Source organism: Phyllobates terribilis, unplaced genomic scaffold (genome assembly GCF_046119375.1).
Source record: "Phyllobates terribilis strain yellow unplaced genomic scaffold, ASM4611937v1 Scaffold_13__5_contigs__length_258822181, whole genome shotgun sequence".
Classification (NCBI taxonomy): domain Eukaryota; kingdom Metazoa; phylum Chordata; class Amphibia; order Anura; family Dendrobatidae; genus Phyllobates; species Phyllobates terribilis.
This window is the reverse complement of record NW_027362773.1, coordinates 219,108,067-219,134,493: the sequence shown is the minus strand read 5'-3', so window position 1 is coordinate 219,134,493 and position 26,427 is coordinate 219,108,067. Positions and strand designations below refer to the sequence as shown.

Sequence of the window (26,427 nt, the reverse complement as noted above, 5' to 3'; positions counted from 1 at the left end):
GTACCAAGAATGTTAAAGCGGATGCTTTGTCTCGCAGTTTTTCTCCCATGGTCAGTGCTGAGGAGGAGGAGGAGAGCATTTTACAAGAAGGTGTTGTGATTGCTGCTTTGGACTCTGTTTTGGAGGATGAGATTCTTAAAGCTCAGGAGAATGCCCCATCTAACACTCCCCATGGGAGGTTGTTTGTGCCTAGGACCTTTAGGAGAGATTTGTTTGTTGAGTGTCAGGAGTCTCGGTTGGCAGGTCATACAGGAATTTCTGAGACCAAGAGACTTGTGGGTCGCAGTTTTTGGTGGCCTGGATGGCTGAAGGAAGTCATTAAGTGGGTGCGTCAATGTACTGTGTGTGCTAGATCTAAGTCTTCGCATGCTCCTGCTGCGGGGTTGCTTTGCCCTCTGGAGGTTCCTAGTGCACCTTGGACACATCTGGCTATGGACTTTATTACTGATCTTCCCCCCTCTGAAGGTTTCACGGTCATCTGGGTGGTCGTGGACCGTTTTAGCAAGATGTGTCACTTGGTTCCCTTCATCAAACTGCCTTGCGCTAAGACACTCGCTACGGCCTTTGTCAAGGAAATTGTCAGACTACATGGCGTTCCTACTGACATTGTTTCTGATAGGGGACCTCAGTTCGTGGCTCGTTTTTGGCGTGCCTTTTGTGACAGGTTGGGAGTTCATTTGTCGTTTTCATCCGGATATCATCCTGAGTCTAATGGCCAGACAGAAAGAAAGAACCAGGATGTTGAGCAGTTCTTGCGTTGCTTTGTGGCAGACAATCAAGAGGGGTGGTCTGAATTTCTGCCACTTGCTGAATTTGCTCTTAACAACCATACATCCTCTTCTGCTGGGTGTTCGCCTTTTTTTTGTTGTTCTGGGAGACATCCGTCTTTTGGGTCATTCTCCAAATTGGTATCGGCTGTGCCTGAGGAGGAGAGTTTTTCCAGTGATTTAGAGAGAGTTTGGACGGATGTGCGTGATAATCTTCAGGAGGCTAACAAAAAATCTAAGAGGTACTTTGATAGGAAACGGCAAGAGGTTTCGTTTGCTATTGGTGACATGGTTTGGTTGTCCTCTAAGAATCTGCGATTGAGGATTCCGTCGAAAAAATTGGGTCCCAAGTTTGTAGGGACCTTTAAGGTGCTTCAGATAGTTAACCAATCTGCTGTTAGGTTGGAGGTTCCTACCTCCTGGAAGATTAATCCGGTGTTTCATGTTTCTCTGTTGAAAAAAGCTGATGTGTTGGTTGGTGACTAGTGTTGAGCCACCCCCGTAGTGTTCGAGTTCGGTTCGGTTCGTCGAACACCCGTGTGTTCGCCGAACTGTTCGTCGAACTGTTCGTCGAACACCTTCGAACACCGTTAAAACCAATGGCAGGCAAACAAAAACACATAGAAACACATAGAAAACACCTTCAAAGGTGTCCAAAAGCTGACAAACTGCTCAGAAGACACAACTAACACATGGAAAAGTGACAAGTACATGTAGTCATGCGAAAAGAAAAGAGGTGGAGGAGTAAAAGGAGGGGGAGACACAGATATAGGCATGTCATGCCCTTCTAAAATCCAAAAAGTGAGAAGCCGACACGGCCAGTCCGCTCCTGCCCGTGCCACCTCCGTGTCGCCGGGTTTGTGCCAGAGCCGCGGTGAACCCTGACGGCCAGCCCCCCTCTCCCAATACTGGTGCCTGTCCGCTGGTGGGTTGAGAGAGCCCCCCTGTGGTGGAGGCAGCTCTAAGCTTTTTAATTTAAATTGTCCCTCTAATTTGAATGAATACACTTTAAATCCATTTACAAGGATCTATTGGAGGGCAAGTCTCATGCCAGCAGCCGCGTAATTCCAGCTCCAGTAGCGTCCACTAAAGCTGCTGCAGTTAAAAAGCTTTTATAAGGATCGAGCTCGGCTGTCCACCGCAAGGCATCCTAGTGCCAGTCCCAGCCCCTATGCCTTGGGGTGCCTCCTGATGCTCTTCACTAAGTATCCCGTGGTCCCGAAGCATTTCCTTTGAAAAAATTAAGTGTCCAAACTACAGGTGGTGTAGCTTGCTTAACAGCCGGGATAATCCGCTGACTAGCAGACACTGCTACTAGGCACAAAGTATTTCCTGGGCTAGATGCAGTTAAAAATTTGTAAGTAGATACTCTCGTTGGATGCTGAGAAAGCATTCCATAGAGTCTCCTGGCACGCCATATATGATTCTCTTAAAAAGCTTGGGGTAGGGGTCTAGGGGACCCTTTTATAACCAAAATCACGGCCCTGTATCACAATACGTCACCTAGGCTGAAGATAAATGGAACTGTAGCACCGAGGGCTCGGTTGCTACAGACGTATTGCACCTCACCCAGAGGTGTGATATCTCACTCTCAGATAAGGATGGAGTGTGGATCAGGACCCGACACCTGCATGCATTACACCACATTGCCGTGGGGCAGGGCGACCAATATGCCCCTGAGATGGGCACGACAGTCCCTGTCCCTGGCTGGAGTGGGGGGAGGGAACACTGAGGAAGGGGAACCCTGCAGTGCAGGAGCAGGGAGGAAGCAGTTCCTGGGTGCATTGAGAAGGGAGTATAAAAGGTGGGCACCATCTTAGTTCAGTGCAGAGAAGTCTGAGCAGAAGTGGCAGGGAGCAGGGGCTCTGCATGAGCTCTGCTCCGGAGGCGGGCCTAGTAACAGAGGCCCAGGCCTGCAAGAGGGAGAAGGAAGGAAGAGGAGCGGAGAAGGCTCCAGGAACGAGGAATGAAGGGATCCCAGGGGTGCGGACGGGCGAGTCGCCACCGCACGCCCGAATCCACCTGCGTGGAGGGGTCAGGCCAAAGGGGGAGACCGGTCCCCGAACTAGTGGAGGCAGGAAACGACCCTCAGCTAGAAACCGGAGGCTCTGACATTTTATGTGGCGCAGCCCCTTGCTCCACCCGCTAGGAAGGCACCACATAGGGTCAGGGAAACTGGCGCCAAGTTTACCAAGAGGAGGCCCGAGGCAGCCGGACAGAAGTGTTGGTAAGAAAGGCCAGACAAAGGACACACAAAGGGGGTCCTGTGAAGCGCTCCAAAGTTATCTGGGAGTTGTCTGAGCCCCTCACCTGGTGAGCACAGTACGACGTGGGCAGCCGTTACCTGCAGACGTGGTCTGGATAATAAGAACTGTGAGTAAAGGCCCTGAACTGCATCACTGACTCCGTGTCGTTACTGCTGCTGCCCTGCACCATCACCCCCATCCTCCGCATACACTGCCCTGAGGCTATACTCCTCCCGTGGGGAGTTATGCTACGCTCTGCTGCACCCACAACACCAGCCTTAGCGGTCTGCCCTGTAGCGGCGGTTCACTCTGACCGCAATCCACGGGTGGCGTAGTCGGACATTTAAACATCAAAACCACATAAATAGTTCCGCCACTGGTTTGACCGCCCTGAGCCACGGAACCGGATCGCCGCCACGAAGACTACCACCACCAGCATCCACCAAAAAGTGTCCGGCTCCGGGTGTCCCAAGGCCCAGGGGGTGCGTCAGAACATTTTCATCACCTTTCACAATCACCAATGGGACAAGGCAGGGATGTCCTCTGTCCCCTCTCTTATACATCCTAGTGACGGAGCACCTGCTCTCATCAATTCGCCATAACCCCAATATTAGGTGGATTGAGGTGGGAGGCACCGAGTACAAGTGCTCTCTATTTGCTGATGATGTCCTAGTATATATCACTCAATCACATATATCCATCCCTGCTGTTATGGCTGAAATAGATCACTTTGTTACATGGTAAAATTTTAAAATCAATGCAGCGAAGTCTGAGGCCCTCGATGTCTCCCTCCCTAAATCCATATAGGATTCCATCCAGTCCAACTTTCCCTTTGCCTGGCCCTCACAGGGTATCAAATACTTAGGAATTCCTATTCATAGAGACCTCTCCCATCTATGTTATCTTAATTTTGGGCCCTTTATTGAACAATTCCATACAGACCACGGTTCGCAAGTTAGAACTGTAAGATTCACTACGTGAACCACTGGTGTTTTGTGGAAAAGCACATGTACACCGCGTTCCAAATTATTATGCAAAAAGTGTTTAGGAGTGATAAGGGAAGAATTTGTTTGTTTGTCAGTTAAACTCATTGATGGTGATGTGTGTCAGGGCTCTTTATATCACTGTAAGCAATTGCAGACACCTGTGCTAATTAGTTTGGCAGGTGTGTCCAATGAAAGGCAAGACTACTTAAGAAGGCTCTCTCACATTATTAAGCAGCCTACATTTTCTGCCAAAATGGGAAAGAAAAAGGATGTGTCGGCTGCTGAGAAGCAACAAATTGTGGAGTGTTTAGGTCAAGGCATGACTACAATCAACATTGTGCGATGATCAGGATGAAGTGTCTTGGCAATCAAGAAGTATGTAGCTGATTCACAGTACACACGTGTGCGTGCTGATAAGGGCAAATTGAGGACTCTTTCCTACAGGCAATTACGTCAGGTTGAAAGAGCAGCGGCAAAAAAGCCTTGTCATAGCAGCAGACAAGTTTTTGAAGCTGCTTGTGCCTCCAACGTCCCCCGAAAAACAAGATGCAGGGTCCTTCAGAGGTTTGCAGCTGTGCATACGCCATCCTGTCGACCTCCTCTATCCACTTCACACAAGCAGAAACGGCTCCAGTGGGCCAAACATTACATGAAGACTGATTTCAAAACTGTTTTGTTCACGGATGAGTGCCGTGCAGCGCTCGATGGTCCAGATGAATGGAGTGGAGGATGGCTGGTTGATGGACACCCCACGCAAACACGGCTACAGCGCCAACAAGGAGGAGGTGGAGTAATGTTTTGGGCTGGAATCATGGGGAGAGAGATTGTCGGCCCCTTTAGGATCCCTGAAGGCGCTAAAGATGAACTCCATAATGTATGTGGATTTTCTCAAACAGCACTTCCTGCCATGGTTCAAGAAGAAGAACCGTGTATTTCACAGCAAGATCATTTTTCTGCATGATAATGCACCATCTCATGCTGCACATAAAACATCTGCATCTCTGGCTGATATGGGCATAAAAGGGGACAAACTTATGGTGTGACCCCCATGCTCCCCTGACCTCTACCCCATTCAGAACCTTTGGAGCATCATTAAAAGGAGTGTCTATGATGGCGGGAGGCAGTTCACATCTAAGCAACAGCTCTGGGAGGGTATTCTGTCCTCATGCAAAACAATTGAAGCAGAAACCATCCAAAACCTGACAAATTCAATGGACGAGAGAGTTCAGAAGCTCCTTTCGAACAAGGGGTCCTATGTGAAAATGTAACATCACCTAGAATAAAGTTTTGAGTTGAAAACTGTTTGATTTCAGTTTCTAACAACCTGCTAATGCTTATAATTTCAAAAATGACCATTTTTTTGGTCTTTATTAAAATGAAAAGGTTGATCGAAAATTTTGGGGGATCTAAGAGTGTGGCAACCCAGTAGTCATGATTACTTCGAATTCTGACAATATGAGGGTCATGCTGCAGGTAGTGCAGCAAGAAGGCACTTATGTGTCTTGCGCATCTCGGAGCCCCAAAATTATTTTCCGGGCTAGATGCAGCTAAAAATTATTTTTAATTTTAAATCTGGTGAAGCTTATTATAGATGGCCTAATAGGATCAGTGCTGCACACTGCTACAAAGCCCAAATTATTTTCCAGTCAAGATACAGATAAACATGATTAGTAATTTGAAAGCTTAAAACGGTTGGTAGGGTGATTTTAACCAATCATCAAGCTTTTACTCTCCCCAGGATGACACAGGGGTAGAAAAGTCGTTTCGGATCCATGATTTGTTCATCTTTATGAACGTGAGTCTGTCTACATTATCAGTGGAGAGCCGCGTGCGCTTATCTGTCAGCACACCACCAGCAGCGCTGAACACACGTTCAGACAGAACACTGGCTGCGGGGCATGACAAGATCTCCAAGGCGTAAGTGGCTAGCTCCGGCCATTTATCCAGATTGGAAGCCCAAAAAGAGCAAGGGTCCAGTGACACAGTCGTGGCTTCAATGTTTACTTGGAGATACTCCTGTACCATCGTCTCTAGGCGTTGACTATGTGTCAGACTTCTTGTCTCCTGTGGCCTTGCAAAGGATGGGCTAAAAAAGTGGTGAAATGATTCCGCAAAATTGATGTTACCAGCAGATACTGTGGTTCTGTTACGGTTTGAGTGCTGAACACTTGACGGTCCCACGGTTGGCAAGTTGGAACTGTGAGATTCACTACGTGCACCACTGGTATTTTGTGGAAAAGCACATGTAAGATTCTGCAACAGTCTCTGCTGATACTCCTGCATGCGTGCATCCCTTTCTATGGCAGGAATAATTTCGGCAAATTTACTTTTGTACCGGGGATCTAACAGTGTGGCAACCCAGTAGTCAGGATTATTTCTAATTCTCACAATTCGAGGGTCATGTTGCAGGTAGTGCAGCAAGAAGGCACTCATGTGTGTTGCGCATCCAGGAGCACCAAGTCCCTGTTGTGTTGGTGGCGAGGTAACAATCATGCTTCCTTCCTCTGTCCTCTCCCCCCAACCTCGCACAACAGAAATGTGATCAAGGTCTCCCTCATCTGATGAGTCTTCCATCAGTTCGTCCTCCACTTCTTCCTGGGCTCCTGCACCTTCCTCACTAGTTTGGCTGCTACCATGCGCCCTGGTAAAACCATCTCCCCCACCCTCACATGCCTGCCGCCTTGGTGCTGCCGACCGTCTGGACCTTGCAGATGTTAGCCCTTCCGCATACAACTCCTCCTCCTCTACTTCCTCCACCTCCTCTTGTGCCACCACCTGACTCCGAATTCTGTTTAACATGTGCTCCAGCATGTAAATCACCGGAATAGTCATGCTGATAATGGCATCGTCAGCACTAAACATCTTCGTCGCCATTTCAAAACTGTGCAGAAGGGTGCATAGGTTCCTGATCTGAGACCACTCCTCCAGCGTGATTTGCCCCACCTCTGAATCTCGTTGGCCCAGGCTATACGTCAGAACGTATTGCACCAGGGCTTGTCGGTGCTGCCACAGTCGCTGCAACATGTGCAGAGTTGAATTCCACCGGGTAGGCACATCGCATTTTAGCCGGTGAAGTGGCAGGCCCAACGACTTCTGTAGAGATGTAAGTCGCTGAGCTGCGGGATGCGAACGGCGGAAGTGAGCACACAGCGACCGTGCCCTCTGCAGAAGGCCATCTAGTCTGGGATAGTGGGCTAAAAATTGCTGGACAACCAGGTTCAACACGTGAGCCATACAAGGCACGTGTGTGACATTGCCCCGGCGAAGGGCCGCACCCAGGTTTGCAGCATTGTCGCACACGGCCTTCCCTGGTTTCAGGTCCAGTGGAGACAACCATTCATGAAATTGGTTCTCCAGAGCTGACCACAACTCCTCAGCTGTGTGACTCACATTTCCCAGACATTTCAATGTAAAAACCGCCTGATGACGTTGAGCCCTACTGCCAGCATAGTAAGGAGGTGTGCAGGATCCCTTCTGCGCAGTTAGAAAGCTTGTGGCATGACCAGACAGGCTTTGGGTGCAGGTGGAAGACCGAGAGGAGGTTGAGGAGGCAGAAGCAGTGGAGGAACTTTGACATAAAGAGGATTGACGCACAACTCGTGGGGACGGCAAGACTTGGACAGCAGCCCCTTGTCCTGCTGTCACCATAGTTAACCAGTGCCCAGTCAGCGACATGTAACGCCCCTGTCCATGCCTACTCGTCCAAGTGTCTGTGGTGAAATGCACCCTGTCACACACAGAGTTTATCAAAGAAGCGGTGATGTTGTGTGCGACATGCTGGTGGAGCGCAGGCACACCTTTCTTTGAGAAGTAGTGCCGACTGGGCATCTGGTACTGGGGCACTGCGACGGACATAAGGTCTCGAAAATCCTCTGTGTCCACCAGGCGGAAAGGCAGCATTTCTGTAGCCAAGAGCTTGCAGATGGTGAAATTCAACCTCTTAGCTTTCTCATGGCTAGGAGGAAATGGTCTTTTACTTGTCCACATCTGAGGGACCGAGGGCTGGCTATTGTGCTTAGACGGGGTTGATAAGGGTGTCCCCGGCAAACTGCCGGTCTGTGAGGAAGATGCAGGCGGACATGTTAGGTTGCCTTGATCCAAAGGTGGTGCTATCGATGTCGGACAGCGCTCAACACCAGCTGGTGTTACCACCTCCAAAGAAAATGATGACCTGCCAATCACGCTGGCTGTTGCGGGTAAAGAGGTGGCAGGTCTGCGCCCCAAAACAGGTGTGACTGCTGTCCCCCCAGTCACAGAGGATGAAGAGGCCGCGGATGCACAAGATATGGCAGACGGTGATTGGCCCGGCCGGCTAGGCCGCATTGTAGCACACTGAGCTTCCCACTGCAACTTATGCTTCATGTCCATGTGCCGGTTCATGCATGAAGTACTCAAACTATGTATTTTTTGGCCTCTACTTAGCTTTTGCTGACAAATGTTACAGATAACACGAGTTGGGTCATCTTTATCGATCTGAAAAAATGCCCAGGCTATGCAAGGCTTAGCACCCATGCGACCTGAAGAGCCACCACGACTTGTGGTGAGAGGCAGAGTTGTGTTTGAGGATGCAGTTGTTGACGTGCTTCCAGTACTACGTCTCTGTCCAGGAAGGCGCAACCTGACCTCGTCGTCACTAGCATCTTCCTCCACCTCCTCTGCTGACCTCATCTCTTGGCTGACTGTGGGTTGACAGTAAGTGGGATCTCCGACCTCATCATCATCACCCTGTGCGTTATCACACCCGTCGTCCTCAGAGCCAACCTGTTCCTGCCCTGACAAAAAACTAAAGTTGTCGCTCCAATCAGGTATTTGAGTCTTATCATCGTCTTCCTCATTGTCTCCACCAACAGGAGTTACAGTTTGGGAATGAGGGTCTACATTATGGTCAGAACCTTCTGCGTCTGGTCCTGGATCCGACTCATAAAGATTCTGGGCATCAGTGCAGATCATTTCCTCGTCTGGATTCACAGAAGCGCTGGAGTCGACCTCTGATTCCCAGGCTATAGTATGAGTAAACAGCTCTGCAGACTCAACCATCTGTTCTACCTCATACTCAGACGGGCAGCTGGAGATTTGGGAGCTGTGAGGAAGCAAGTGCGATTTGGGTGACACCTTTGAGGACTGGAGTATTTGTGATGTTGAAGTTGATGTGGAGGAGAGCCCACTTAAAGGAGCACTTGATATCCGTTGAAGCACCTGCTGTTTTTGTGCCTCATCTGGAATTTGTAGCGATTGGCGTGGCCGTAAGAAAGGGATCTAATCACATTGTCCGCTAAAAGAAGTAGACATTTTAGTTTGGCTGGAAGATGGTCTTTCTTCTGCACCTACCCCACGGACACAACCTTTTTTCCCCTTCCCAACACGCCTATTCCCCTTTCCACCAGCAGCAGGCCTTTTTCCACTCATTTTGGTGGTTAACTAATTCACAACTCTGGAGTTGTTTGCACAAAAAAACAATGGATGGTAACCGAGCAGAGCTGAGTGGCCAAACTGTGGTATTAGGCCAAAACTATTGGCTGGGCTAGATGCAGAAAAAAATTATTTTTAATTTGCAACCTGATGGAGGTCAGTATAGATGGACTAATAGACCAAGTCCCACACACTGCTAGAAGCCCAAATATTTTTTCAGAGCTAGATGCAGAAAAAAATTATTTTTAATTTGCAACCTGATGGAGGTCAGTATAGATGGACTAATAGACCAAGTCCCACACACTGCTAGAAGCCCAAATATTTTTTCAGAGCTAGATGCAGAAAAAAATTATTTTTAATTTGCAACCTGATGGAGGTCAGTATAGATGGACTAATAGAACAAGTCCCACACGCTGCTAGAAGCCCAAATATTTTTTCAGAGATAAATGAAGAAAAAAATTATTTTTAATTTGCAACCTGATGGAGGTCAGTATAGATGGACTAATAGACCAAGTCCCACACACTGCTAGAAGCCCAAATATTTTTTCAGAGCTAGATGCAGAAAAAAATTATTTTTAATTTGCAACCTGATGGAGGTCAGTATAGATGGACTAATAGACCAAGTCCCACACACTGCTAGAAGCCCAAATATTTTTTCAGAGCTAGATGCAGAAAAAAATTATTTTTAATTTGCAACCTGATGGAGGTCAGTATAGATGGACTAATAGACCAAGTCCCACACACTGCTAGAAGCCCAAATATTTTTTCAGAGCTAGATGCAGAAAAAAATTATTTTTAATTTGCAACCTGATGGAGGTCAGTATAGATGGACTAATAGAACAAGTCCCACACGCTGCTAGAAGCCCAAATATTTTTTCAGAGATAAATGAAGAAAAAAATTATTTTTAATTTGCAACCTGATGGAGGTCAGTATAGATGGACTAATAGACCAAGTCCCACACACTGCTAGAAGCCCAAATATTTTTTCAGAGCTAGATGCAGAAAAAAATTATTTTTAATTTGCAACCTGATGGAGGTCAGTATAGATGGACTAATAGACCAAGTCCCACACACTGCTAGAAGCCCAAATATTTTTTCAGAGCTAGATGCAGAAAAAAATTATTTTTAATTTGCAACCTGATGGAGGTCAGTATAGATGGACTAATAGAACAAGTCCCACACGCTGCTAGAAGCCCAAATATTTTTTCAGAGATAAATGAAGAAAAAAATTATTTTTAATTTGCAACCTGATGGAGGTCAGTATAGATGGACTAATAGACCAAGTCCCACACACTGCTAGAAGCCCAAATATTTTTTCAGAGCTAGATGCAGAAAAAAATTATTTTTAATTTGCAACCTGATGGAGGTCAGTATAGATGGACTAATAGACCAAGTCCCACACACTGCTAGAAGCCCAAATATTTTTTCAGAGCTAGATGCAGAAAAAAATTATTTTTAATTTGCAACCTGATGGAGGTCAGTATAGATGGACTAATAGAACAAGTCCCACACGCTGCTAGAAGCCTAAATATTTTTTCAGAGATAAATGAAGAAAAAAATTATTTTTAATTTGCAACCTGATGGAGGTCAGTATAGATGGACTAATAGACCAAGTCCCACACACTGCTAGAAGCCCAAATATTTTTTCAGAGCTAGATGCAGAAAAAAATTATTTTTAATTTGCAACCTGATGGAGGTCAGTATAGATGGACTAATAGAACAAGTCCCACACGCTGCTAGAAGCCCAAATATTTTTTCAGAGATAAATGAAGAAAAAAATTATTTTTAATTTGCAACCTGATGGAGGTCAGTATAGATGGACTAATAGACCAAGTCCCACACACTGCTAGAAGCCCAAATATTTTTTCAGAGCTAGATGCAGAAAAAAATTATTTTTAATTTGCAACCTGATGGAGGTCAGTATAGATGGACTAATAGACCAAGTCCCACACACTGCTAGAAGCCCAAATATTTTTTCAGAGCTAGATGCAGAAAAAAATTATTTTTAATTTGCAACCTGATGGAGGTCAGTATAGATGGACTAATAGAACAAGTCCCACACGCTGCTAGAAGCCCAAATATTTTTTCAGAGATAAATGAAGAAAAAAATTATTTTTAATTTGCAACCTGATGGAGGTCAGTATAGATGGACTAATAGACCAAGTCCCACACACTGCTAGAAGCCCAAATATTTTTTCAGAGCTAGATGCAGAAAAAAATTATTTTTAATTTGCAACCTGATGGAGGTCAGTATAGATGGACTAATAGACCAAGTCCCACACACCGCTAGAAGCCCAAATATTTTTTCAGAGCTAGATGCAGAAAAAAATTATATTCAGTTTGCAACCTGATGGAGGTCAGTATAGATGGACTAATAGAATGATGCTATGCCCAAAAGATTTTACTTCACTAGGTGCAGTAAAAAAATTGGTATTCTATACACAGGTGGTATATCTTGCAACACAGATAGGCTACTCCACTGACTAACACACTCTGCAATAGGCCAAAAAGGATTAGCTTTGCTAGATTCAGCCAAATGCTGTGAAAAAAACTTGCACAGCACTGGCACAGACCTGCCTGGCAAAAACTGATAGGAACTGATGTAACCTAGTCCTGAAAAGGACTCCAATTACAATTAGTCTTTACTCCCACAATCTATCTATTTAAGAGCACAGACCTGCCTGATAAAAGTCGTAGGAAATGCTGTAACCTAGTCCTTAAAAGGACTGCAATCACAACTATTCCCTACTCCCAAGCTATCTGTATATTTGTGCGAAAATTGGCTTGAAATTAACAAGGTATAGCGCACACAGCAACAGCGGTGCCGTCTAACACGCAGCTGCAGCAGTGAGAAAATGGTGGCGACGGGGAAAATGGCTTGGTCTTATAGGGCAAGGACATGTGACATACACTGCCAATCACACATGCCCTTGCTTGTGTGAAAAAAAGCACTTCGCTCCGTGTGTGCGCTGCTGATAGGCTGACAGATTGCACCTCCCCACTGCAAATGCGGGAAAGAGAAAAAAAAATGGAGATCTTCATTGTTCCTGCAGAGATCCATCCCCTGCCCCTCCCCCCACCCCGCTGTACACTCAAACTGCGTATTAACATTAATTTTCATCATTACTGAGAAAAAATCCAGTTATGATTTTGGTGCACGAACAGTTATCGAACATAACCTCGAACAGCCGAATTTTTCTCAAATTGTTCGTGTTCGCCGACCGGCTCGAACACCGCCCAAAACAGCTCGAATTTGAGATTGGCGAACAGTTCGAGTAGAACAACGCTCATCTCTATTGGTGACGCCTCTGCCACTGTTCCTCCGGTGGTGGAGGACGGGGAATATGAAATTTCCCGCATCCTAAATTCTAGACGGTATAGAGGGAGTTTGCAGTATCTCGTCGCTTGGAAGGGTTTCGGACCCGAGGATAACTCATGGGTGAGGGCGGATGATGTTTCTGCTTCCAGACTTGTCAGAGCGTTTCACAGGAGGTTTCCCGATAAGCCCGGTCCTAGGGGATCCGGAGGATCCTCTTAGAAGAGGGGGTACTGTTAGAACTCTCCTGTTAGGTTTTTTCTAGTTTGCTGGTCACATGACCATTTTTACCTATTCTATCCGGCTCCGCCCTCCTGGCCTTGCTGGACTTCATTGTATTTTCTACTCTTGAGCTAGCTTGGTACTCTGTTACCTTTCTCTGTTAGTTTTGCTAGGTCTTCTGACCTCTATGTTCTATGTTGTGTGTTTGTCTTTTACTGCTACAATTTCTGCTAGGAGGTGTCCAACTTTATCCCAGTCCCTAGTTCTTGTAGGGATTCCTCCCTTGCATCTATAGGTCTTCGTACAGACTAGCCGAGGACTTTAGCGGGTCTGATCGCAGGATCAGGTTCCCCGTTACATCGTAGTGATCCAGTTTAGTTCTATTGTAGGGACAGATCTCCTGTCTTTCCTTATTGCTTGTAGCAGATCATAACAGATACAATTTGCCAAAGAACACATCAACTGGCCTAAAAAGAAATGGAGAAACATTTTGTGGACTGATGAAAGTAAAATTGTTCTTTTTGGGTCCAAGGGCCGCAGACAGTTCATCAGACGACCCCCAAACTCTGCATTCAAGCCACAGTACACTCTGAAGACAGTGAATCATGGTGGTGCAAGCATCATGATATGGGCATGTTTTTCTTACAATAGTGCCGGACCTATTTACCGCATACCAGGTATCATGGACCAGTTTGCATATATTAAAATACTTGAAGAGGTCATGTTGCCTTACGCTGAAGAGGATATGCACTTGAAATGGGTGTTTCAACAAGACAATGACCCTAAACACACCAGTAAATGAGCAAAATCTTGGTTCCAGTCCAACAAAATTGAGGTTATGGGGTGGCCAGCCCAATCCCTGGACCTTATTCTGATAGAACACTTGTGGGGTAACATAAAAAATGCCAACAAATGGCAAAAAATTGTGGGATGTATTCAAAGCATCCTGGGCTGGAATAACAGTTGACTAGTGCCAGAAGTTGCTTGACTCTATGCAACATAGATGTGAAGCAGTTCTAAAAAACTGTGGGTATACAACTAAATATTAGGTTAGTGATTCACAGGAAGGCTAAATCCTCAAAAAAACAGTACATATTGTGAGTTTGTAAAGACAAATGCAGACACTGCTATTATTAGAACAGCCCAATGTTCATTTTTTGTTTTTATCTGTAAAGTAGTTAAAATGATATACATTTCTCTTCATGTTATGAATTAGAAAACAGTGTGCAATGTTCCTATTGCATGAAAATAAAAACTAGTATAAAGATTTTGTGCTTAAGTCATGTTTTTGAATACACTGCTGTTATTTTAAACACTACTGTGCAAATGAAAAAAAAATGGAAACAACATTTTCAAAACAACTCAATGTCCAACTATTGACCTCATACCACCACTCTCAAAGACGGCAATGGAGGCTGGAATGGAGGTCTATACTCTTGTCTTAGATGCAATTATAGGATGAAATTGGTCTGGTGATCACGTGGCAACACCATCATCAGGGAACTGGTCTAATTCTCAGGATTATGATATGGGGTGAAGTAATGTACAGGTACACAAACAGCTTGGCATTATATTGATTTGATTGAGAAACCAGTGACACGGCAATGTCTCCAAGCGTCCAAGGAATCGTTTTTCAACACCACAACATTAGGTCACATGTTTATTGTGTTACTATGAACAGCCTGCATGACCTAAGCATGCTACCATGGCCTGCAGCATCTCCAGACTTGTCTCCCATCGAGTACATCTGGGACATCATTGGTCAGTGTCACAATTCCACCACTCACGATATCCTAAGGATGCTGTGACTGCCAGCTCAGCCACCTTATAGGATCAAGGGCGTGCTGGGCTGTCAGTATTGAGAGTGACAGTCCAGTCATCCAATCTGAGGCAGGGAAAGGCTAGGCTGTCAGTATTGTGAATGGCAGCCCAATTTAGCTGAGACTATGGGGTTTCCTCCAGGTGTCACCTGTTCAGGATGAGTGATTACCTGGCTATTTAGCTGCCAATGATCAAAACATAGCTATTTGTAACCTTGCTCTGTGGTGTGTTTGCTGTTTGTTCTGATCTTTGTTGCCAGACCTTGCATTTGCCTTTTGGCTACCTCTTTGTATTACCCCTTTTACCTTTGATGCAATCTGACCTTTGTTACCTGACCCCGGACTTTGCCTCTGACCATCCATTTGTCTTATCCCTGTGTCTTTGACGTACCCTCTTGGCTTTTGACCTCGGCCTCCTTGATTTCCTCACCTCACAACTTGTCCGTGAGAAGTGACTCAGCGTCACAGTGGGAAATTACAAAGAGAGCTGACAGCAGAAGATCTTGATGATTTTCGTTGTGAAGTGCATTCAGGGTAGCAGAGCATTTTTCAGACAACCATTAATAACCTCATTGATAGCAGACAAACTGTGTAAATGTGGGGATTTCTACGAGTGGCCCTCTTATTTAATATTGAATAAATCGAGATATTTTGAATATTTTGTTTCCATTTTTTTCATCATTTTCATACAATTAACATGTCTATCCATCCTGTGATTTCCATAATTCCACAGCTTTTCCTACTTGGTGTTGCAATTTCATTGTTAAGTAGTGTAAGTTCCTAGACTCTCCTTGACCAACCAAACATCTCTTTTTCTGACATTTATTGGTTGTAGGTGTTACATTGCTCAGTCACTGTGTCCTGATAACACTACAGCCCAATCACAATCAGAATAATGTAATTCTACAACATCTTCATTGTATTTCACCTTATTCGCTGTTAGTTTGCTAACAATAATTTTAATGAACCGTCAACTCAGACTGGACATCTGCAGTTCACTTAGCAGGGTTTAAAGGGGATGTCCCAGAAACCAAGCACATTTTAATCAATAGATCTTGGAATTCTAATAATTTCCACAATTGGATGTGTTTAAATAAAATGTTCCTGTGCAGAGATAATCTTATAAATGTGCCCCTGCTGTGTACTGTGTAATGGCTGTGTCTGACCGTACAGGGACATGGTCTGATCATACCACATCTCCTGGGCTGGGGAGGGGGTACACAAAAGAGTATACAGACATTACAGCAGGGGATCACAGCTGCTGCTTTGTTTGAGGTAAAACGTTCAAAAACAGGCAGGGGAATGTTTTGCCTCACAAACAATCAGCTGTAATGTCTGTATACTTTTTTACTTTCCTCCCCTGCCCAGTAGCTGTGGTATGATCAGACCATGTACCTGCACGGTCAGACACAGCCATTACACAGTACACAGCAGAGAGACATTTATAAGATTATCTCAGCACAGGAACATTTTTTTAACACATCCAATTGTGGAGTATATTTTTATTTTAAGAAGATCTATTGATTAAAATGTAGTTTGTTTGTGGGACAAGCACTTTAAGCATTCTCTGGTTTTAACCACTTAGTTGTGTCCACCCATCATCACTCCACTGTCAATGCCTCCCACAGGATCATAGAGGTGACGTCTGACAGTGGATGAGAGTGACACTGGAGCAGGTACAGGTGACTGTGATACAATAATAGATTACCACCATAAGACTGACAGTGAATTTGCCATGCTGGGCAATTTCGATATTTAGGGAATAGTTTTAGGTCTCACCAATGTACATTGCATAGGAGCTGTGGTACAGAGTAAAGTGGCTGGCTGTCTTGTCAATAGCTATTTAAAAAAAAAGAGAGAAATAAATAAGAGTAATGTAAATTGGATGGACTTTGGAGATGACTGACACATTACTCAGTCTTAATAACCCGTTATTTGTTCTCATGCAGAAGATAAGCTGGAGCAGCAGCATACATTGTTTACACATTATAAGGATCCATGCAGACTGGGCCCCGGAGAAGAGAAACCCTGGGCAATAGGTGAGATCTGTTTGGCAAAGATATGATAACTATTTTCCACCAGTGCCATCTACAGGAAGCTCTGAGTACTGTAAGGAACAATATAAAGCAAAAAAAAATATGTGATGAGTTGGGGCTTGAAAAAACGCAAGTTAGTAGAAGCTTTGCTATAGAGCAGTAGATTTAGTGATAATAAAACTGGACATGAGATACGTGTAGAGAATTTGAGATTGTGAGTTTTATATATAGCCATAGTTGCCACATTTTGAAAGGTTCCCACTTTATGAAAAAGAAAAATTGTACCTAAGTAAACTATAGTTTTTAAATTCACAAAACGTAATTCCTCTTTTTACTACCTTGCACTTATCACTGTGAATTTCTTCATTTCTTACATACTAAAAAGGGGTTGTCTCAAGTTCTTAAGACCTTTCACTAGATTTTTTTCATTTAAATTAATTATTTTCTCCAATCGCTGCTGCTCCACTGATTCTGGAGCAAGTTTTCCTTTTTTTTCTGTACACAGGAAAAAATGCTAATTTTCCCTTCCACCAATTAGGCGTACTCCACATTGGTATACACCCAGTTAGTAGAAGGGAAGATTTGTGTCTTTATTACTGGGGAGCATAACTTTGGAACAGAGGGACATATAAGAATAAGTAAAACTGTTCTTGAAGCAGTGGAACATCGGCAAATGAAGAGGATACTCAGCTAAAACTAAAGAGGTCTTCCTTAATTGGGTAAAATTGAAAAATGTAAAAGCAAACAACTTTGCAATTTACCTCCTTTTAAAAATCCTCTACATTCTCATGATTGGAGGGATTTTTAATTTCACAACTTGTTGCCTAGGTCACTGGCCACCCCGCAGTCTAAAGTGGCCGGTTACATAGCTAAGGTATATATTTTTGTATAGCTTCTGGATACCCACAGTTGCAGTACAAACTTCACAGAGCAGATTACATGGGATAACAAGCTTTTACTTCTCAGAACATGAGGTAAAGGAAAAAACGCACAGTCACACAGTACTGCACCAGGAAGTAAGAACAAGACAGAAAAATACAAGAAAGACTTTTTACTTTTTACAATACAGTAAACAAGGAAACTTTACACAACATCGCCATCTACTGTCAGATCAGCATAAAGTCCTCCTTCACACAAACAAAGAAGTCCACAACTGTTGCATATACCAACATATATGCCACCTATAGGTTCTGTGCTTTAGAGCCTGCTCACAGTGATCTCAAGCTGACCGGATCTCTGGATCCAGCTAGTTTCAGTGCCCCCGTGTTTCTAGGATGCAGAGGCAAAGCTGCGCCTGGTTGCAAAATGGGAAAATGCACATATCGTTGGTCTGAACTGTCAATTTTAGGAGCACACCACCAGCAGCAAAAGCAGGAAGCCAGGAGCGGTGCACTCCTGAATATAGCCCTCTAACGCCCCCACTGGGGTCCTCACAGTCTTCACTGCAAGAAGCCACAATTGCATAAAAAGGCAGCTCTCTATTTCTAACTAAATAGCAGACATTTAATTTTGTTTTCTTTATACTATAAAGTACTGTTCAAAAGTTTTAGGCAGGTGTGGAAAATATGCTACAAAGTAAGAATGCTTTTAAAAATAGAAGTGTTAATGGTTTATTTTTATTAATTAACAAAATAAAAAGTGAATACACAAAAGAATAATCTAAATCCAATCAATATTTGCGGTGACCGCCCTTTATCTTCAAAACAGCATCAGTTTTAGGTACACTTGTACATAGTCAGGGCTTTCATAGTCAGGTGTATGAGTAACCAATTATAGCAAATAGCGATAATGATCATCATTTTCATATGTAGGTTGAAACATAGAAAATACAAAGAAAGATCCAGCTCACCCTCATTAAGCCGCCATAAAGTCCGGAGCAAGAAAAGCGTCCATGCCAGGACGCAATGAAGATTCAATGGAAGAAAGGAAATACGCATAGCTCTATGAGATATGCTTTTTAACTTTTTTCACTGGTTTGATATTTTGCACAAATACATATTCTACTGTTCGTGAAGCTGGATTTTCCTTTATTAGGTTACAACATAGTCAATACTTGAAACAAACAGCTGTGTTGGAAGCTTAAAACTGGGTGAGAAACAGCTAAACTCTGCTAGAAAGGTGAGGTTGTGGAAGACAGTTTAAGGTCACAGGTCATACACTATGGCAAGACGAAACACAGCACCAAGACACAAGGTAGTTATACTGTATCAGCAAGGTCTCTTCCAAGCAAACATTTTAAAGCAGACTGGGGTTCCAAAATGTGTTGTTGAAGATCTTTTGAGAAAGCACCAAGACATGGGCAACGTTGAGGATTATAGACTCAATGGCCTGCCAAGGAAACTTAGTGCAGCATGTGAAAAACACATCATGCTAGCATTAAGAACTATCTTAGGGCATAAAGAAAAACAAGGCATCCTGGAAATACGATGATACGACCCCAGAGAGCCCTGATCGCAACAACATCAAGTCTTTCTGGAATTTCATGAAGAGACAAAAGGATTTCTACAAGCCACATCCACAGAAGATTTATGGTTAGTTCTACAAGATGCTTAGAACAACCTCCCAGCAAATTCTTTCAAAAACTGTGTACAAGTGTTTCTGACGCGCCCTCTGTGCCGTGGGGTACTCGTTAGCCGGGCCGGTCGATGCTGGGGGATGTCACGGCGGCGGTGACCCGGTCCATGACCCAGGGCGGTCAATAAAAGGGGATTAGTGAAAGGGGAATAAAGTTTTTAGATAATGTTCGTGACGCCACCTGTGGTATGCGGCTATATGGGGCTGCTGCTGTGGTGCAGATCCACTGGAGCTGGTGGTGACGCAGCCGAGTTGGTTCAGCTCTCCACAGGCAGAGCTTAGCTCCAGGGCAGGATATAGTGATGTTATGAGGTAGATGTTGCTGGTGCTCTGTAGTGCAGGGCTGGTGATGGCGCAGCAATAATTCTAGGACACAGTGGGGTGCAGTCTTCAAGGTTTTACTCACAGTTGTTCAAGACTCTAGGTTGCCAGCGCCAGTATGTAACCTCCCACGTCGTCCTGCATTCACCAAGGAAGGGGATCAGCAATCTCTCAAGTATCTCAGGAGTACTTAAATGGGACCCTGTTCTATGTGCCTTCCTCGGTCGTCTTCCTGCACTGGCTCTCACCCTCCTGCCCTGCGCCTCACAATCAGTGTCCCAAGCCAGTAGCCTCGGATCTTGTCGGGTGACCTGCAGGCCCCTGAATCCTATGCAGCCACCTTTTCGGCGATATAATTGTGGTTTTGGGCAGCTGCACCTTGAAAGTACAGTAGCCTCTGGATTTCTAGCTGAGCCTTGTTAGGGGCCGGTCCCCTCTGCGGCCTGATCCCTCCACGTTTCTTTGTAGATTCGGGCGCACGTGTGGCTTCCTGCACTTCCCGTGCCCCTGGGATCCCCTCTGTTCCTCTGGAGCCTTCCCTCTCCTCCCGTCCTCTCTCAGTCTCTCCTGGGCCTCTCAGTCTTGGCCCGCTCCTTCCTCCTCTCCTCCTGAGCAGAGCTCCTGCTCCCAACACTCTCTCTCTCTTCTGACTCTCCCCTCAGACTGATCTGACTCCTTCAAGATGGTTCCCTTCTTATACTCCTACTGAAGGTGCTCCCCTGAACTACTTCCTCCACCCACACCCACTACATGGTTCCCCCTCTCTTGGTTCCCCCCCTTCCAGCCAGGGGGCAGTGCTCAGCATTGTACACTTGCATCTTGCCCCTGCCTGCTGGTCTGGAATGGTGTAGTGTTGGATGCAGGTGGGTGGGTCCCGGGCAGTACTCCCTTCTTACCTGAGAGTGGGGCACCACACCTCTGGGTGAGAAACAGTACCTCTGTGTCGACTGAACCCGCAGGGGCGCCACATTTCTAGAAGAACTGAAGCTGTTTTGAAGGCAAAGGGCGATCAGCCACACCAAATAATGATTGGATTGTCTTTCTCTCTTGTTGATTCACATTGAATTTTATTAAACTGTTAAAAATAAACAACTAAACACTTCTGTTTTTCTAAAACATTTTCACTTTGCAGCATTTTTTTTCCACACTTGCCTAAAAGTACTGTGTATATATGCATAAGTGCTTCTCACTAAATTAGAATATCATCAAATAGTTAATTTATTTCAGTTCTTCAATATAAAAAGTGAAACTCATATATTATATAGAGTCATTACAGAGTGATCTATTTCAAGTGTTTATTTTGGTTAATGTTGAGGATTATGGCTTACAGCCAATGAAAACACAAAAGTCATTATCTCAGTAAATTAGAATACTTTATGACAACAGCTTGAAAAATGTTTTTAAAATCCGAAATGTATGTTCAGTAAATGCACTCAATACTTGGTCGGGGCTCCTTTTGCATCAATTACTGCATCAATGCGGCGTGGCATGGAGGCGATCAGCCTGTGGGACTGCTGAGGTGTTATGGAAGCCCAGGTTGCTTTGATAGCTGCCTTCAGCTCGTCTGCATTGTTTGGTCTAGTGTCTCATCTTCCTCTTGACAATACCCCATAGATTCTCTATGGGGTTAAGGTCAGACGAGTTTGCTGGCCAATCAAACACAGTGATACTGTTGTTTGTAAACCAGGTATTGGTACTTTTGGCAGTGTGGACAGGGGCCAAGTCCTTGGATTGTTGCCTCTCCACTCTTCCTCCAGACTCTGGGACCTTGATTTCCAAATGAAATGCAAAATTTACTTTTATCTGAAAACAACACCTTGGACCACTGAGCAACAGTCCAGGTCTTTTTATCCTTGGCCCAGGTAAGACGCTTCTGGCATTGTCTATTAGTCATGAGTGGCTTGACACAAGGAATGCGACACTTGTAGCCCATTTCCTGGATATGTCTGTGTGGGATGGCCCTTGAAGCAATGACTCCAGCAGCAGTCCACTCCTTGTGAATTTCCCCCAAATTTTTGAATGGCCTTTTCTTAACAATCCTTTCAAGGCTGTGGTTATCCCAGTTGCTTGTGCACCTTTTCCTACCACACTTTTTCCTTCCACTCAATTTTCCATTAATATGCTTGAATACAGCGCTCTGTGAACAGCCAGCTTCTTTAGCAATGACCTTTTGTGGCTTACCCTCCTTGTGGAGTGTGCCAATGACTGCCTTATGGACATCTGTCAAGTCAGCAGTCTTCCCCATGATTGTGGAGCCTACTGAAACAGAGTGATGGACCTTTTTAAACGTGTTGGAAGCCTTTGCAGGTGTTTTTGTTAATTATTCTAATTTACTGAGATAATGACTTTTGTGTTTTCATTGGCTGTAAGCCATAATCATCAACATTAACAGAAATAAACACTTGAAATAGATCACTCTGCTTGTAATGACTCTATATAATAGAGTTTCACTTTTTGTATTGAAGAACTGAAATAAATTAACTTTTTAATGATATTCTAATTTAGTGAGATGCACCTGTATATAAATCACATATGAGCTGTCCCATAACAAGAGCTGCGTGTGTAGAAACATCATTTTATACATGTTCCTGACAGCCCCATTTAAGTAGAATAATTCACATACTGAACAGCAAACTTGATTGGAAATTAGTCATACACGACTCTTTGGATCTTTATTCCAATGCTGATAGTTTGCTATGTGCCCAGACTGTATCTCCAATTACCTCCTATTTTATAAAAAGGCATACTGAGGATTTTTAAAATCAGATTCCTACAGAAACCCTGAGAAACAGAATTGAGGCAAGCTCCATCAGATGCTGTGTTCCAGAAGTACTCTTCCATAGTATCATCGCTGTTAGGAGAATATGGCATCATATAGCAGCACATGAAGTGTCCATCTCAGATTCTGAGAATCATCAGTCCCCTGAATCCTAGTACTGTACAGTACACGCTCTGTGAATATTAATTTGTGGGAGTGAAAAAAATCCTTTGCGACTGTGCCTTCCACCCTGCAAGGGTAAAACAGTAGTAGCACTACAACCGGTTTCTATTCAGGTCCTTTTTACAGCACTATGAACACAACACCCCCCAAAAAAACAGTGGAAAATTGCCCTGCCATAAGGGGATTAAGTGAACGGACATGAAAGTCTCGGTTTACGGACCAAACTGGACTGCAATAACATGTTTAATTTTTCAATTTTTGAGCTTCTATTTCATCATTGTAAGTGCTTCCAAGCATAAGGAAGCCATACTAGATTCAGCCTCATATTGCAGTCTGCTTATATTGTACATGAATTTCTGCCTGCACAGGAACGCTACTGGATCCCGAAGGTCTCTATGATGAGGAGGTGTGCACCCCTGACAATCTACAAAAGTAAGTCACTAATTGATTACACTGGTAAAGTTTCATCCATCATTCCTCTGTCTGTGAGGTAATCTGCATCCGTTGCCCATAGCATACAATCTACTGAGGACGCTCAATTTTTAGAAATTATATAAAATTATATTTGTGATTTAATGACATTTTTAATGTATGTCTTGTGTGTGTAATGTGTATGTGAATGCATAATATGTCATAACTGTAGTAAAAAGGACATGGACCGAACATCCGAAAATCATACATTGATCTATTACTGCTAGGTGAAAATTTACAAAACTGAACATGAGGTTCTTAGTTTAACATTCTAATCAATCCCACTGCCACGTCACGGTGAACCTCTCAGTGGGTCCCTAACCTAAATGGTGTGGCGCTGTGCACCAACCACCTCCGAAGTATCAGCGCACCAGCAGGGGGAGCAACCTGGCTCCTAAGGCTCCAGGTTTCACAAGCCCACAGGCACAGCATCACTACAGCGACGACCACCACACAGCAGCAACGACCGCCGCACAGCATCACAGCAGCGACGACCTCCGCACAGCATCACAGCAGCGACGACCTCCGCACAGCATCACAGCAGCGACGACCTCCACACAGCAGCAACGACCGCCGCACAGCATCACAGCAGCGACGACCTCCGCACAGCATCACAGCAGCGACGACCTCCGCACAGCATCACAGCAGCGACGACCTCCACACAGCAGCAACGACCGCCGCACAGCATCACAGCAGCGACGACCTCCGCACAGCATCACAGCAGCGACGACCTCCGCACAGCTTCACAGCAGCGACGACCTCCGCACAGCATCACAGCAGCGACGACCTCCACACAGCAGCAACGACCGCCGCACAGCATCACAGCAGCGACGACCTCCGCACAACATCACTGCAGCGACAGCCTCCGCACAGCATCACAGCAGCGACGACTGCCGCACAACACCATCACCAAGTGAATAGATCTAGAAAAAACTCACCTTCCACATGTTCTCAGACTGTGAGCTGAGAGCAAAAATATGCAGGACCCCTCTTGCATTCACCTGTTAATTTAAAAACACCTGGGTCACATGGGAGGAGTGCAGGTCCAAGCAAAACAAAAAAGAGGAGACAGTATACAATATGCCATAGATAGAAAAAAGGACATGGACCGCACATCCAAAAATCACATGTGGAGCTAATGTCGCTAGGTGGAAATTTACAAAACTGCATGCATAATGAATGCATAATATGCATTTGTAATGTGTAAATGTGAGTACATGAATAATGTGTGAATATTCATAATATGTGTGTGTAATATGTATGTTTGTAAGTTTCATATGCTTGAATAAATGTGTGTACTGTGTATTAGCATGCGTAATCAGTATATGCAAAATTTGTAAATGCATTTAGTAATGTCAGCTCCTGACAAAGGCGGGCATAAAGATGTCATCAAGACAGACTTTATATTGGCAAATCTTAGCAAACTTGTAGAGCTGGCTGCATTTCCGTGCAGAACTGACGGCATTTCCGTGCAGAGCTGACTGCATTTCCGTGCAGATCTGACGGCATTTCTGTGCAGAGCTGACCGCATTTTTTTGCCTCCTGCAGTCAGAAAAGGAGGGCTAACCTAACATAAATGCCATGTGGCTCTGGTTGCAATTAGTGTTGAGTGAGTATGTTCTATTAACCCTTTCGCCGAGTATGCTCGGGCCGAGCTCCGAGTATTTATAGCTGCTCGGTGATATGGTTGAATCGCTCCGTGTGCATGATTTGCGACTGTTTGGCAGCTTTATTACATGTGAGGAATGTGTAAGAAATAGACATTCCTAACATGTAGTAAAACTGTCAAACAGTTGCAAATCATGCACACGGGAGCGATTCAACCATATCACTAAGCAGCTATAAATACTCGGAGCTCGGCCCGAACATACTCGGCGAAAGGGTTAACAGAACATACTTGCTCAACACTAGTTGCAGTCTTCTCCCCTTATGTTGGTATGATGATTGAGGCAGTTTGGGGCAAACATTGTACCACTATAGGTAACATGAGACTTTGTTTGTTCTAGAGTCCTAGAAAATGAGGAGGGTAGGAAGGAATATCTGGTATATCCCACCAGCAAGAACCATTGTCCTAACCAGAAGGGGAGAAAAGTTCCATTGAAGGGGAGTGGGCGCAGAATTGATTACATGTTGTATTCTGAGGAGGGACTCAATATGGAATGGAAAATGGTAAGTGCCTGAATGGGTGTGACTTGCATTTTTTCTTTGTCTGCTTAAAGGGGTGATCTGGAACTTAAATTTATTTTACTCTTAAATGTCTATCTATTTAATGTCATAAACTAATCTCTTTTATAATATACAGGGTGGGTCATTTATATGGATACACCTAAATTAAATGGGTTGGTGATATCAACTTCCTGTTTGTGGCACATTAGTATATGGGAGGGGGAAAACGTTTCCAAATGGGTGGTGACCATGGTGGCCATTTTGAAGTTGGCCATTTTGAATCCAACTTTGTTTTTCAATGGGAAGAGGGTCATGTGACACATCAAACTTATTAAGAATTTCATAAGAAAAACAATGGTGTGCTTGGTTTTAACGTAACTTTATTCTTTCATGAGTTATTTACAAGTTTATGACCACTTATAAAATGTGTTCAAAGTGCTGCCCATTGTGTTGGATTGTCAATGCAACCCTCTTCTCCCACTCTTGACACACTGATAGCAACACCACAGAAGAAATGCTAGCACAGGCTTCCATTAACCGTTGTTTCAGTGCTGCACATCTCGTATCTTCACAGCATAGACAATTGCCTCCAGATGACCCCAAAGATAAAAGTCTAAGGGGGTCAGATCGGGAAACCTTGGTGGCCATTCAACTGGCCCACGACGACCAATCCACTTTCCAGGAAACTGTTCCTGTAGGAATGCTCGGACCTGACACCCATAATGTGGTGGTGTGCCATCTTCAGTGCATAAAGAGGTCAACACGTTATCATGTAGCAATTTCAGATATCCAGTGGCATTGAAGTTTCCATTGATGAAGAATGGCCCCACTATCTTTGTACCCCATATACCACACCATACCATCAAGGTACGAGATGTGCAGCATCTGAAACAATGGATACTGGAAGCCTGTGCTAGCATTTCTTCTGTGGTGTTGCTATCAGTGTGTCAAGAGTGGGAGAAGAGGGTTGCATTGACAATCCAACATTTTATAAGTGGTCATAAACTTGTAAAAAACTCATGAAAGAATAAAGTTACGTTAAAACCAAGCACACCATTGTTTTTCTTATGAAATTCTCAATAAGTTTGATGTGTCACATAACCCTCTTCCCATTGAAAAAAATAAAGTTGGATCCAAACTGGCCGACTTCAA

At 44.4% G+C, this 26,427-nt stretch overlaps 1 protein-coding gene across 2 annotated transcripts in view; it reads left to right on the top strand.

The window, feature by feature from the left end:
- Positions 1 to 26,427, top strand: part of SMPD3 (sphingomyelin phosphodiesterase 3) — a 309,603-nt gene that overhangs the window by 272,258 nt on the left and 10,918 nt on the right. For both annotated transcript variants that reach the window (XM_073659311.1, XM_073659312.1), the window contains 3 exons: positions 16,716 to 16,805; positions 23,007 to 23,070; positions 25,116 to 25,278. In XM_073659311.1, coding sequence (XP_073515412.1) covers positions 16,716 to 16,805; positions 23,007 to 23,070; positions 25,116 to 25,278 — 317 coding nt within the window. The remainder of the gene's footprint in view (positions 1 to 16,715; positions 16,806 to 23,006; positions 23,071 to 25,115; positions 25,279 to 26,427) is intronic.